The sequence below is a fragment of the Ochlerotatus camptorhynchus genome, unplaced genomic scaffold (assembly GCF_037179485.1).
Source record: "Ochlerotatus camptorhynchus isolate MF236.1 unplaced genomic scaffold, CSIRO-AGI_Acam_v1.1 ptg000450l, whole genome shotgun sequence".
Taxonomy (NCBI): Eukaryota; Metazoa; Arthropoda; class Insecta; order Diptera; family Culicidae; genus Ochlerotatus; species Ochlerotatus camptorhynchus.
In genome coordinates this window covers 113,837-125,849 of record NW_027040936.1, presented here as the reverse complement: position 1 = coordinate 125,849, position 12,013 = coordinate 113,837, and the positions used below count along the sequence as shown (strand labels likewise).

Genomic DNA, 12,013 nt, shown 5'->3' with positions numbered 1-12,013 from the left:
AATTTTTTGCTCGATTTAGCGTGACACAAGGGGTTGGTCACTCTACACAGTGTGCCAAAATCAAACTTTAGCACACCCGGGTGCAGTAATTGGCGCTGTTTGGCACCCACGGTTACAATTTTTTATGATCTTTAAAGTTACTGGCAACACTGAACTTTGTCTGCGCCAGCGCAGTTTGCATGTGTCAAAATTTGTTATTGATGTTGCCACAATATAATCAAATTATTTTCAAAACACTACCGTGAATCTCAACGAAGTCTCGCCATGGATTCTCACAATCGTTACACCCGTGACGGCAGTCGCGTCCACATTTCCTCCCAGACGAAGAACAGCTGACAGCGGTATCTTGACTTGACCGAGGTTTCCGGCCATGGCTACACGAACTAGCGATGCAGCTCCCACGGCTGCGGCTGCTTCCAATGCTGCTGCTGGTAAGTCTTTTTTGACGAATTTTAGAGGAGACGGACCAGCAGAAGGAACATCAGCAGCAGCAACAGCATTGGAAGCAGTCGCAGCCGTGGGAGCTGCATCGATAATTCGTGTAGCCGTGGCCGACGCTGGAAATCTTGGGCCGGTCACGACAAACGGTGCTTGAGTTTTAATCAGAAAGTCAACAACCAAAACAAAAACTGACCATTCGAACTGCTCGAATACATCCATGGCGGTAGCTGCTACACCGTCTTGGCAAAATCTCAAATAGTTCAATAAATTATTTTTACTCTCCTGTCTTTTTGCACTTCCAACTACCACAATAAGAAATTATAATTACAAATCATAACATTAATTACACAGAAAAAGGAAAATCCTTTCTTTCTTTTCTCAGAAAAAAGCTTCCGCTCTTCCAAGCTTACGTGTTTTCATTGTTCTCGTTGCTCCACGCACCGGAGACTTGGAGAAGGAAAAGCACAGCTTCATAATGAACGGGAATTTTGTGCCTTTGTGATCGATCGCGCTGTGGTTGCACTTCATGATGGCGTACACCGCCAGGGCTTCCCTCGGGAACTCGATCAATCCGAAGGAGGAACGTTCCGATTTCAGCGGGAACATTCGCACTTGCGACGCGTGGCTTTCCTTGGTGGCGAATGCAGTCAAAAGCAGATCCTCGGACATACCGGGTGGGGTATTGAAGAAGTGGAGAAGCTTGCTCGGGAATTGAAGCGATTGTTCTTGGAGGTGCTGTACACCTTGAAGATGATCGAATTGTCCGGCAGAGTATACGGGTTGGTGGACTCTGACAAGTAGTTCTGCTTGGAACATGCAATTTGAATTTTGATACCATCATTTCCATTAATTCAATGTTGTTCAAGTGCTGGATGCTGCGTTCAACTGATTTGACTGCGATGGCGTCTCCCATCTGGACCAAGGCGGTACCGAGTCCGTAGACCATCATCACTGCGCCCTGTTGCTGTGTTAGTTGAATGAAGTTGGCTGGTCCGTTTCGGGTCATCGGGTTGGGCCCTTCGTCAGTCCGACGTGTGGTCTGGCCGGTGCTGGTTTCCAGTTTTCCGACGGATGATACTCGGGCGGTAAAATCCGTTTCCTCCGCCGGCTCCCAGAAGGGCTGGTTGACTAATGATTGACGCACAGACAAACAGACATAACACTCGCAAGTTGTTCATCGAACAAGCATTTAACGATCAATTTAAAAGTATCGTAGTTGGTAGTACCGCCACCTGTGGCGCGCATAGTCAGTTCTCTTGCGTTTGACGTTTACACACTACCGCCATCTGTTCAGTGTACTACCCAAAACACAGTGTACTCAACAGATGGCGGTAATGTTTTAGCGACGATGTTTTACAATGAGGAATATTCAATGTGTTATGTCTGTTTGTCTGTGATTGACGTTCGTTGTGCGGGGTCGGCCTTCCGCCGAAGATGGAAGGATCGTGTAGCAACGGAGCTCGTCCGTTGCAGGCATCCTTGGCACCCAGTGTGTAGTCCCAACTGGAGTCCGTGTCTTCGCGCTTCGCATTGACGTCGCTGTCATCACCGAAACACACCTGGAGCTATGCGAGGGGGACGACTCTATCTACGATGCAAAAAAGATTGTGTTTTGCTGTGGCTAGCTGCGCGCACGCTGAGTAGATAGAAAGAAGATTGATGACGATTCTGAAGATTTTCTGCAAAAAGATGATGAGCGATGCAAGTAGATGCGACAAATGAAAGAAGATTTTTCGAAGATTGATTCGCTAATGTGAGATTTGTTGAGCATCTAAACTTAAGATTTAGATGTGTCGCCCCCCTAGGAGCTATGTTCATAAATGTTCTTTTGAAAACATTGAAAAACAAAACAAAAATGTTAAAATACCGGGTTGCCAAACAAGACATTATTCACAAGCAAACAAAAGTCAGTTCAATGACTTCTTGGCACTGCCTTTACAACTGCGGCACACTGGTGTACAATGAGAAAAATGTTGGCACAAAATAAGTGTGTAGAGTGACCACCCCTTGGCGTGACATAATTAATGCATGGGCCCTTATACCAATGGTTTTTTTTCAATTCTATTAACGATATTTTTTGTGTGTAAGGTCACAAAAATTTCAAATTAAAAAATAACCCCGTAAATATGCATAAAGAGTCGTTCAGAATAGCGGAGATTCACGGTAGCTACAAAATAAATATCATTCGTTCACCTAAACCAGGCGAGTTTCTCACTGCGTGCTAACACTTCACCTCGTACCTCACAAGATAATTGTCCATAACAAATTACGTTTTCTTAATATTTACTGCAGTTCGAACTACTCCGGCTGAACCCCGTTTCTTGCAGTTGACGATTCCGCGTTCCCGCCGGCTCTGACAGCTGTCAACCTCGGCGTTTGGTGAAACGCAAAGTTTTTTTTCTTTTTTTGTTCTTTTTCGTCCGCGATTGGTTGTCGTTCGGCCTGACATCTTTCTTTTCTGCTTCTACCACGTTTTGCTAAAGTTGTGGTTCCACCAAAATGTATAACTCTGTGTCGAAGAAACGCCGGGTAATTGCCATTTTCTGCTGTCTAGGATAGTTTGGTGCAGTGCAGGAATCCGTAGGAATGTGTGGAGTGTCGATTTGCCCCGGTTCCGTCCGGGAAAAGGGTGAAAATCCGAAGTTGCGCCGACGGCTGTCATCGGATAATCAGCCTCAGAGCAGCATCGAAGTGACGGGATGATGAACGGAGGGTAGTTCGAGAGGATTGTGAAAGATTTTTTTTTTTCTTGATTGGAAGGAATATTGGGTCGTTTTGATTGAATGGAGTGCGATTTGTGGTGAGGAGCATTGATCGGGAGAAAGAAGTGTTGATTTTGCGTGGAATGGATCCAAAAAAGTTCCCAACATTTTCAGTGTTTACTGGCATCGACATAACCTAGACGGATACCCTGCACTGTCTTCTCGTCTGAGTGGTAGTAAACAACAGTTTCTGATCATACGATCTTCTCTTCTCACAGTTCGTTGCCAATGGCATGTTCCGTGCTGAATTGAACGAGTTCCTGACTCGTGAGCTGGCCGAGGATGGCTACTCCGGTGTGGAGGTCCGCGTCACTCCGACCCGTACGGAAATCATCATCATGGCCACTCGCACCCAGAACGTGCTTGGAGAGAAGGGACGCCGCATCCGTGAGCTGACCGCTGTTGTCCAGAAGAGGTAAGTTGGAACTCCGAGCGTTTTGATTTGTTTTGTTTGTGTTTTTGTTGTAGGCAATAGATTCAAATTTAAAATTCAGTGGCACGAATCAAGATTATAGAAAAAAATTAAGTGAGTCTCCGATCTTAAGGACCATAGCATAAAAGACGTAGCATATATTTGTAATCGTAATATTCTAGACACCTTGTAGCGTATGTGCACCTGCTTTCCTCTCTAAAATTCTACGTATTTTATGCATGTCCTTTATGGGTTTTCCGGTTCGGAAGAGATGTAAAAGAATGTTCAGTATCTTTTTTTTTTGTAAAAATAACAAACAAATGGACGAATGGAAATCTAACGGTTGTTGTTTCTCTTTCCTCCAGATTCGGATTCGCCCCAGGAACCGTTGAGCTGTACGCCGAGAAGGTCGCCACCCGTGGTCTGTGCGCCATCGCCCAAGCTGAATCGCTCCGCTACAAGCTGATCGGAGGTCTGGCCGTCCGTCGTGCCTGCTATGGTGTGCTCCGTTTCATCATGGAGTCCGGCGCCAAGGGTTGCGAGGTTGTCGTGTCCGGCAAGCTGCGTGGTCAGCGTGCCAAGTCGATGAAGTTCGTCGATGGTCTCATGATCCATTCCGGAGATCCGTGCAACGAGTACGTTGACACGGCCACCCGTCACGTCCTGCTGCGTCAGGGTGTCTTGGGTATTAAGGTCAAGATCATGTTGCCTTGGGATCCAAATGGCAAGATCGGACCGAAGAAGCCCCTGCCGGATAATGTGTCCGTGGTGGAGCCTAAGGACGAAATTATGTACAGCACCCCGCGTAGCGAACCCAAGAACAAGCCAACGTTGGAACTGGGGGAAGTCGTGGAGCCTGTGGCCACTAGCTAAGCTCTTAATTGTAATGTTTACAATGTAATGAAGAAAGGGGAGGAAATATATTGGAAATGTGAGCCAAAAAAAAACTGGAAAAAAGTGTAATATGATTGGTAATTGGTGTAAACATTTATTATCCGATAACACAAAACATTCTAGACGTTTTATAATAATTAACGCTAATGCACTATTACTTTGTTCCGAAGTCGTATGAATTTGCTCTGGTTTGTTCGATTAGTACGTAGTTGCTCCGGCGAGCTCTAGTCATGACCGCGCTGTTTCACCTCGCTCCAATCTATCGCATGGAAGAACGCATTCGCGATGATCTCCTTGAACTCGAATCGGTTCTCCGGTAGGGGTTGAAGGAGCTGAAAATTTGAGAACATTAGAATCCGAGATACCTGCAAGCGAAATAAAATACCAACCCCTTCCAGTAGTTCCCTGGCCTCATCGGAGATGTCCACCCCTTCCGGGTACTGAATGTCGTGGTAGCACAATACTCCCGCCGGATGACAGGACAGGAAGCTCTTGTGGGTAAGCATTTCGAACAGTATCACTCCCACGGACCAAAAGTCCGACTTAGCTTGTAGGGGGCGTTCCGGAGCTACGTATAGCCGTTGGACCGCCTCCTGGCGAAGTTCCGTCGAGAGGGTTGTGATGTTTGGGAACTTTTCCCTCCGATAGAAGTACGTTAGCATCAGCTGACCCTCCGGCCCCAGCAGCAGGTTGTCCATTGCGAGGTCACTGCAACGGGAAAGATGAGATTTGAATGTGTAGGTATATTTATTTAAAGGAAATCCTACCCGCAGATAATCCCATTAAAGTGCAAATTATCGACGGCGATAACCAGCTCGCTGATCCACTGCTTGATGCATCCTTCTGGAATGGGATCGAAGTCCACTCCGTTGACGTTCATCGTTCCTAACTCTAATTGACTAGTATCGATGTGGGGTCGCTTCGGGACCTCAACAATCAATTCCTCTCGCTTCTGCTCGGCCGATCTACACATTTCTTTCGGATCCGGTTCCTTTTGCGACTGTTCTAGCGTTTGCGAAACGGATCTCAACAGCTGCTGACTGCAGCTGACCAGATCTTTGACATCCATGTCCCTCGAGAGGACATCGAACGATGGAATGTACTCCTGAGTGCTCTCCTCGCCTTCCGGTTCCACACGATGATCTACCTCGTCCGCTTCCAGACCATGTTCCACTTCTTCCTCCTCGACCGTGTGTACCTGTTCTTCAGTCTTGTCCCCTATCGTTTTCGTCTTCCTGTTGTAATCATTTACGAGATCAATAAAACCGGAATCGTAACCCGCCGTTTGGCTCGAGTCGGATTCATTGAAAAGTTCCTGGCTTTTCGCTGTCGGTTCGGAATCCTCCTGCGGTTCTGTCGCAACCGAAGGCGGAGATTCTACATATTCCTCCACCAGATCATCTTTCTTCCGGTAGCTGGCGATGTAATCCCAAAGCTTACCACCGCAAACTAGCTTCAACAGCAGGAAGACACTGGATTCCGACTGGAAGTAGGCCACCAGGGGCACCATGTAGGGAACATCGTGAGGGAAGAACATTGCATGACAGAATCCAGGCGGTTTTCGAATTCCTTTCATAATGTAGAACTTCTTGTCCGTTACATCCTGAACTTGCATGACGCGTCCTTCCACAACACGCACCACCTTGTACCGGGAGAGATAGTTAAGAGGACGCTCCAGCAGCTGAATCGGCGAACTTGGATCATTCAACGAGATTGGACTCAACTGAAGGATATCATCTTCCTCCTGATACAGGAGGAACTTCTCATAGATCTCTTCTGCCCGGGCAACGTACTTGCATGTCTTTTCCTTGGCGATTTTTTTCCTGGTGGCATTGGAATCATCTACGAATGGAAGAAAATCTTATTTCACACCCTCAAATCCCAACCAACAAAAACCACCTACTCTTAGCTCCGCTCAGCAGCTTGTCAATCCCCGCCTTGTATCTATTGAACGCCTCCCTGTAGCTCCCATTGGCTTCCGCTTGGACCGCTATACTGAACACCATGGCGGCTTCCACGATGTAATCCATAGAACCCTCCACTTCCTCCATCTCACCATCAACACAATCCCGCCCAATCCCGGCTGTCACCGTCATCGTCAATGTCACCGGTTCTTCCTGTAAGCTTGACTGCGAAAACATCGAATCCCCCATTGAACCATTCCCAGTCCTCACGGAATCACCCGCACTGCTACTAATGTCATCCACAGCACCATCCTGCTCGCTGTCTTCGCCACTCCCATCGCATCTACTCGGATCGATCAGTTCGATCTCCTTCGGCACCGGAATGGCTAGATCCTCGCATATCGCTGCAATGTTACCGCCATTTAGCGGAGAACCCTCCGGCGAGATTCCCCGTTCGAAAAACTTTACAAAAGCGTACGACAGGAACAGGACTGGTTCCGCTCCGGCGAAGTCTAACAGCTCCAGAATGTATCTTTTCCGGTCCTCAATAACCCTCGGATCAAATCGCTTAAAGTAGGTCCTTTCCGACAGGGCCGGAACCGTGCCTGGCAGGTGCCGCTCTCGATGCTTCCGGACGAGATCTTTGTACAACTTTTTGACGTCACTGAAGCGCTTCCACAGAGTCACGTTCGTCAGGGCCTCCGGGAGGTAGCATGGAAAGACCTTCGAGAATATATTGATCATATCATAAATCACATTCAAACTGAAACTTCCACTATTTCTACTCACAATGGAAGATATCTTATAGATCGTGTAACCCTTATGTTTTCGCGTTTCGGTGATGCTAAATCTGTGAATCCAATCTTGGAATTTTCTACTCTGCTCCATTGCCATCTCCTGCAATATGTGGGTGGCGAATGTCCTGCTCGCCCTTGTAATAATAATTATTGCACTACCAAATTAATACTATAATTCACTTTTATAACAATAATGGTTACATTGTTTCTGCAAGCAGCGAAACGCTCGCGCTGGCGTCACACTTAAATATCAGTACAAAATTCGCTAAGATACTGCTATTAAAAATTACAATTTTTCACAAAAAGTACCAGTCTGTTTTGGTGTCGCGAAATCGATGCAGTTTCTAGGCAGCCATATGACAAAGTTATGTTCCTTATATGCAAGCAATGACATTCAAACGTAAAATCCCAAAAAAAAATCACAATACACTCACGCAATCTAACTGATTGATAAAGAGTTGTTAAATTCTTGAATATATCATTAAAAATTCATGCCTGGACCTGTCTGGATGAGTTTTAATTCGCGAGAAATAATAATTGTTTACGTTAGGCACTTAGTCCATTTTCACATGTTAGCCTAGATTATGATAATGGGAATGACACAAGGTGGGTGCATAAATGCATCGGTCTGGATTTTTGACAGTTGGAGGTGGATTCTGCACGGTAAGAAAAAAGTGCCCAAAAGTAATAAAGACTACACAGCAAAAAAAAAAAAATGGGAAATATCGATCAACGTAATTCAAGCTGATGTATGAAAATTCAGTGCTAACATTTGAAAACGGCACAAAAGCCATTTGTAAACAAATGGTTTGTGGGCCCTTTACTCACTACTTGAAGTACACCCACGCGACACAACAGCAACATCGGGTAGGGGAAATTTCCCCCTTCCTGACGATGCTGTTGGTTTGCGTGGGCGTTCTTCGGGTAGCGAGTAAAGGGCCTACAAACCATTTGTTTACAAATGGCTTTTGCGCCGTTTTCAAATGTTAGCACTGAAATAATGATGTAATAGCAAAAGGCAGATACAATATTACATCAATAGATGTAATTTTGTTCGCAAAATCGATGTACATCCTACACGGAGATGAAAAACAACCCAAAATTAAGTACTTTTCCCTCAATTCCGGGGTTCAGCCCAATAACCCAAATTTGAGTAAATCGCATATAGTAGTTTCCATTTAACACCAGCAAAAAAAATTACCTACTCTTAAGTATATTCTACCCAAAATTAAGTTTAATTCACGCAAATTTGAGAATATGCAACTTACTCAAAAGTAACTTATTTGGCTGAACTATATCGTTGGGTCGAATCTCTCGTTCCTTTTTTGACAACAATAACGAGTGCAAGTGAGAGGCTGAAGTCAATATTAAGTAAAAAGAACTCAAATTTTGGGTAGTATTTTTTCTCCGTGTAGAACGCAATATTACACAACCGGCGGAATGACCTCTGTGCAGCTGTTTGGATGTAATATTCAACAACTTTTTTTTCTGTGTACTTAGTAATGCAAATTGGGTTGTTAGCGGAATGGTTCAATAAAACAGCAAAAAAGGTTATCTTCCATTTAATTCCACTTACTTAATTTTGGTATCCATGACAGATACGTATTTCAACTACAATGTGCAGTCTTCATCAGTGTCATTCCCACTAAAGAACTTATCAAAATATAACCCCCTTATGTACTCATCCCTACACGGAGAAAAAATACTACCCAAAATTTGAGTTCTTTTTACTTAATATTGACTTCAGCCTCTCACTTGCACTCGTTATTGTTGTCAAAAAAGGAACAAGAGATTCGACCCAACGATATAGTTCAGCCCAATAAGCTACTTTTGAGTAAAATGCATATTCTCAAATTTACGTTAATTAAACTTAATTTTGGGTAGAATAAACTTAAGAGTAAGTAATTGTTTTTGCTGGTGTTAAATGGAAACTACTATATGCGATTTACTCAAATTTGGGTTATTGGGCTGAACCCCAGAATTGAGGGAAAGTACTTAATTTTGGGTAGTTTTTCATCTCCGTGTAGGTAAAAAAAGTCAAGATCGCATAAAAATTAAACTACACGGTGAATGAGAACGACTCAAATTTGAGTTTAGTTCACTCATAATCGCCAAAATCGCGATGATTAAATTTGCCTCATGTTTTCCCAGGTTTTTTTTTCAGGGAAAAAATCCCGAATTTGAGAATAGTAAAGATTGGATTCACTCAGTCAATTGGTACTACTCCGAGACTGAATGAAATTTTCGTCAATTTCCTCATTTTCCGGTAGATTTTTTAGGTTTTCCAAATTTACTCATCGCTGAGTTCCTGCACTTTTGGCGATTATGAGTGAAGTAAACTCAAATTTGGGTCGTTATCATTCGCCTTGTAGAGTTCTCCAGATGCACAAAAGTGTGCGTGAGACGTGTTTTTATGTATGGATGATGGATTTTAGTGTTCGTTTCGCAACTGTAGGGATCAAAAAATATTAGTCGGCGTGTGGTCGTTCAGGGTTACCATATCAAAAACTTGAAAAAGAGGGCATTTCATTTGAGGTTTGGCGATTAAGGATGACAATGATTCCTTTCTTAACATCAAGCGGAATACAGGTATAAATGACTAATACGTGGAAATTGTGGCAAAAGCCTTGAATTAGTAAAGGGTTGGCTGGAAGTCGTTTCCTTGGATATAGTCCTGGCACTGCGGAAGCTTAAACGTGTAAATCCCAGGTCACGTGTAAATGGAAGTATTGTCGAGGACTATACTTGGACTTTTGATAACTAGTTACACCTTTGAATGTTTTTGGTTGATGCCTATAGCATATTTAACAGGACATTTATATCTGTAATTGTAACCAGCTCGATTTTGTTTGCAAACCTGGTTAAAATGTTTATATTTAATTATCTTAAAGATAACTCGTCCAGCTCAAACCTTCGTAGGGGTAAGAGGTGGGACCATCATCATCATCATTATTAACATTAAAATAGGACAATGAGTTTTTATCAAACGTTTTAATAATAATATTATGTGCGCTAGGTGAACCAGCCTTTAGACTGAAAACCCCTTAAATAAAGAAAAAATAAAATAAAATATGTGCGCTATCACAAAATTCATGATTTCCAAAGGTTCAATCAAAGATGAATACTAAGATGAAACTGTCGGAAGAAAAACTTTCTATTTTAGTGTCCTCTTTCACGGTCCCTTTCATCCAATGAATACCCCCCGTAATCAAGGTAATTTTGTGGTTTTGCTGCCCCCTTGGTAGAGATGAAATTTTGCGCTCATTTTTTTATCAAAACAAACACACCAAAATCAGAGATGTCCCATTTTTTAATTACTCGATTAACAACTAATCGATTATTTTTTGTTCGCTGTGCTGCCATTTTTCAACCAATGAGAGTGCAGCACATGTTTGAAACGATCGGTGTTGATGATCCTATGGAGATGTTAATGCTTATATTGGCACGATATAACCGATTACATATATTTAATTATTATTATTTATCTTTATTAGGGAGGCTTTCAGCCTTGGGCTGGTTCGCCTCCAACATATATTTTACTTTTCGGTTCGTTAATCGATTAATCAATTATTCGAATGAAAATCGGCCATCCCTAGATGAATGTGAAACGTCATATCTCGAGTAACATTTGAAATGGGCCTATGTCCAAAACGTAAACAAATCGGGTTTTGATACCATTCCTTAGCACTGCTTGATAGCTACTAATCGTGTAGGAAAGTTCCGCATAATCGAGAAAAATCATTAAAAATAACTCGATTTTCGAAACGGCCGATCAACGAAATTTTTCGATTCATTAATAGGCCCGCACGCTAAAACGGCCAACCATTCATTTATTTCATTTCATTGATAAGCCTAGTGACGTAGAAGGGCCGATGATTGAAAAATTTCAAACCAAAGCTAGGCCCTACTGCTTGAGGCAGGGCCGATGATTTGTTTTGAATTTATTTGACGTTGCGAAAAGGCTTAGCAAAGGGCCTACCATTTCTGATGACAAGCACAACGGCTTAACAAAAAGGGCCTATCCATTGAAAGATCACAAAAAAAGGCTTATTAATTTATGAAATTATATTGTTATCGATTTTCATATAATTTTGAAAGCTTTTCGCATATTTTGGATGTTGTATACTGAGATACAGTAACTATTGTTATTGCGAACAATATAAATGCCTAAAATACTTCAATTTTCTTAAATATGAATTGAATAATGGCGGTCAAAATTTAAAATTAATTTTCTGGTTTGTTTACGTTTTGGACATAGGCCCATTTCAAATGTTACTCTAGATTTCAAATATAAGGACCGTACCAGCGTTGCCAGATATACCGATTTATCGGTATTTATACCGATTTTCAAACTTGATACCGATATACAGATAAGGTTTCTCAAAATACCGATTTTTGAGTTTTAATACCGATTTATAGCGATTTTTTTTTTATTAATAATCAAAATGATTATTGTCTGCCCGCACTAAATTGTCACAGGAAACTATTGTGACAGACTTTTATCATTTTGAAAATTAACATTTTTGAGAGTGCTCTAAAAAAATTTCATCTTAAAAAATGTCGTATGATTGATACTCTTTCGACTAATGCTTCCATTTACTCGCCATTTTTGTTTACCAAGGAGTCGAGAAACAGCTAATGAGTCTTGCCAGTAATTTCTGGAAATCGGGAAATACTTCTATTCTTTGAAAAAATAGGTCCATAAAAACGTTAATTTTTGAACTTCCTGAAATTTCTTCAATCTTTTTTTCCTTTGAAGTTGCTTCCAATTTTTCCTAGGAATTTCTAGGAATGTTTGCCAGA

The 12,013-nt window shown here is 42.5% G+C and overlaps 2 protein-coding genes across 2 annotated transcripts; one reads left to right on the top strand and one right to left on the bottom strand.

Moving 5' to 3' along the window:
- Nucleotides 1-2,839: 2,839 nt before the first annotated feature.
- Nucleotides 2,840-4,516, top strand: LOC135711988 (small ribosomal subunit protein uS3-like). Its single transcript, XM_065234958.1, has 3 exons — nucleotides 2,840-2,970; nucleotides 3,422-3,618; nucleotides 3,981-4,516. The coding sequence occupies exons 1-3, from the start codon at nucleotides 2,941-2,943 to the stop codon at nucleotides 4,486-4,488; spliced, it is 735 nt and encodes a 244-aa protein (XP_065091030.1). The 5' UTR covers nucleotides 2,840-2,940; the 3' UTR covers nucleotides 4,489-4,516.
- Nucleotides 4,517-4,529: 13 nt separating this feature from the next.
- LOC135711987 (ribosomal protein S6 kinase delta-1-like) lies at nucleotides 4,530-7,532 on the bottom strand. The gene is made up of 5 exons (XM_065234957.1): nucleotides 7,203-7,532; nucleotides 6,413-7,136; nucleotides 5,277-6,351; nucleotides 4,899-5,217; nucleotides 4,530-4,841 (listed from the first exon to the last, which is right to left on the bottom strand). Exons 1-5 carry the CDS (start codon nucleotides 7,305-7,307, stop codon nucleotides 4,734-4,736), a joined length of 2,331 nt encoding a protein of 776 aa, XP_065091029.1. The 5' UTR covers nucleotides 7,308-7,532; the 3' UTR covers nucleotides 4,530-4,733.
- Between the last annotated feature and the right edge of the window lie 4,481 nt (nucleotides 7,533-12,013).

What these genes read in the sequence shown, in the direction of transcription:
- LOC135711988 (XM_065234958.1), top strand. Translation starts at nt 2,941, where the DNA reads ATGTATAACTCTGTGTCGAAGAAACGCCGG. An exon ending in CTGTGTCGAAGAAACGCCGG is followed by an intron (nt 2,971 to 3,421) that starts GTAATTGCCATT and finishes CTCTTCTCACAG; the next exon opens with TTCGTTGCCAATGGCATGTT. An exon ending in ACCGCTGTTGTCCAGAAGAG is followed by an intron (nt 3,619 to 3,980) that starts GTAAGTTGGAAC and finishes TCTTTCCTCCAG; the next exon opens with ATTCGGATTCGCCCCAGGAA.
- LOC135711987 (XM_065234957.1), bottom strand. Translation starts at nt 7,307, where the DNA reads ATGGCAATGGAGCAGAGTAGAAAATTCCAAGATTGGATTCACAGATTT. An exon ending in GCTGCTGAGCGGAGCTAAGA is followed by an intron (nt 6,352 to 6,412) that starts GTAGGTGGTTTT and finishes TTCCATTCGTAG; the next exon opens with ATGATTCCAATGCCACCAGG. An exon ending in TTTAATGGGATTATCTGCGG is followed by an intron (nt 5,218 to 5,276) that starts GTAGGATTTCCT and finishes TTCCCGTTGCAG; the next exon opens with TGACCTCGCAATGGACAACC.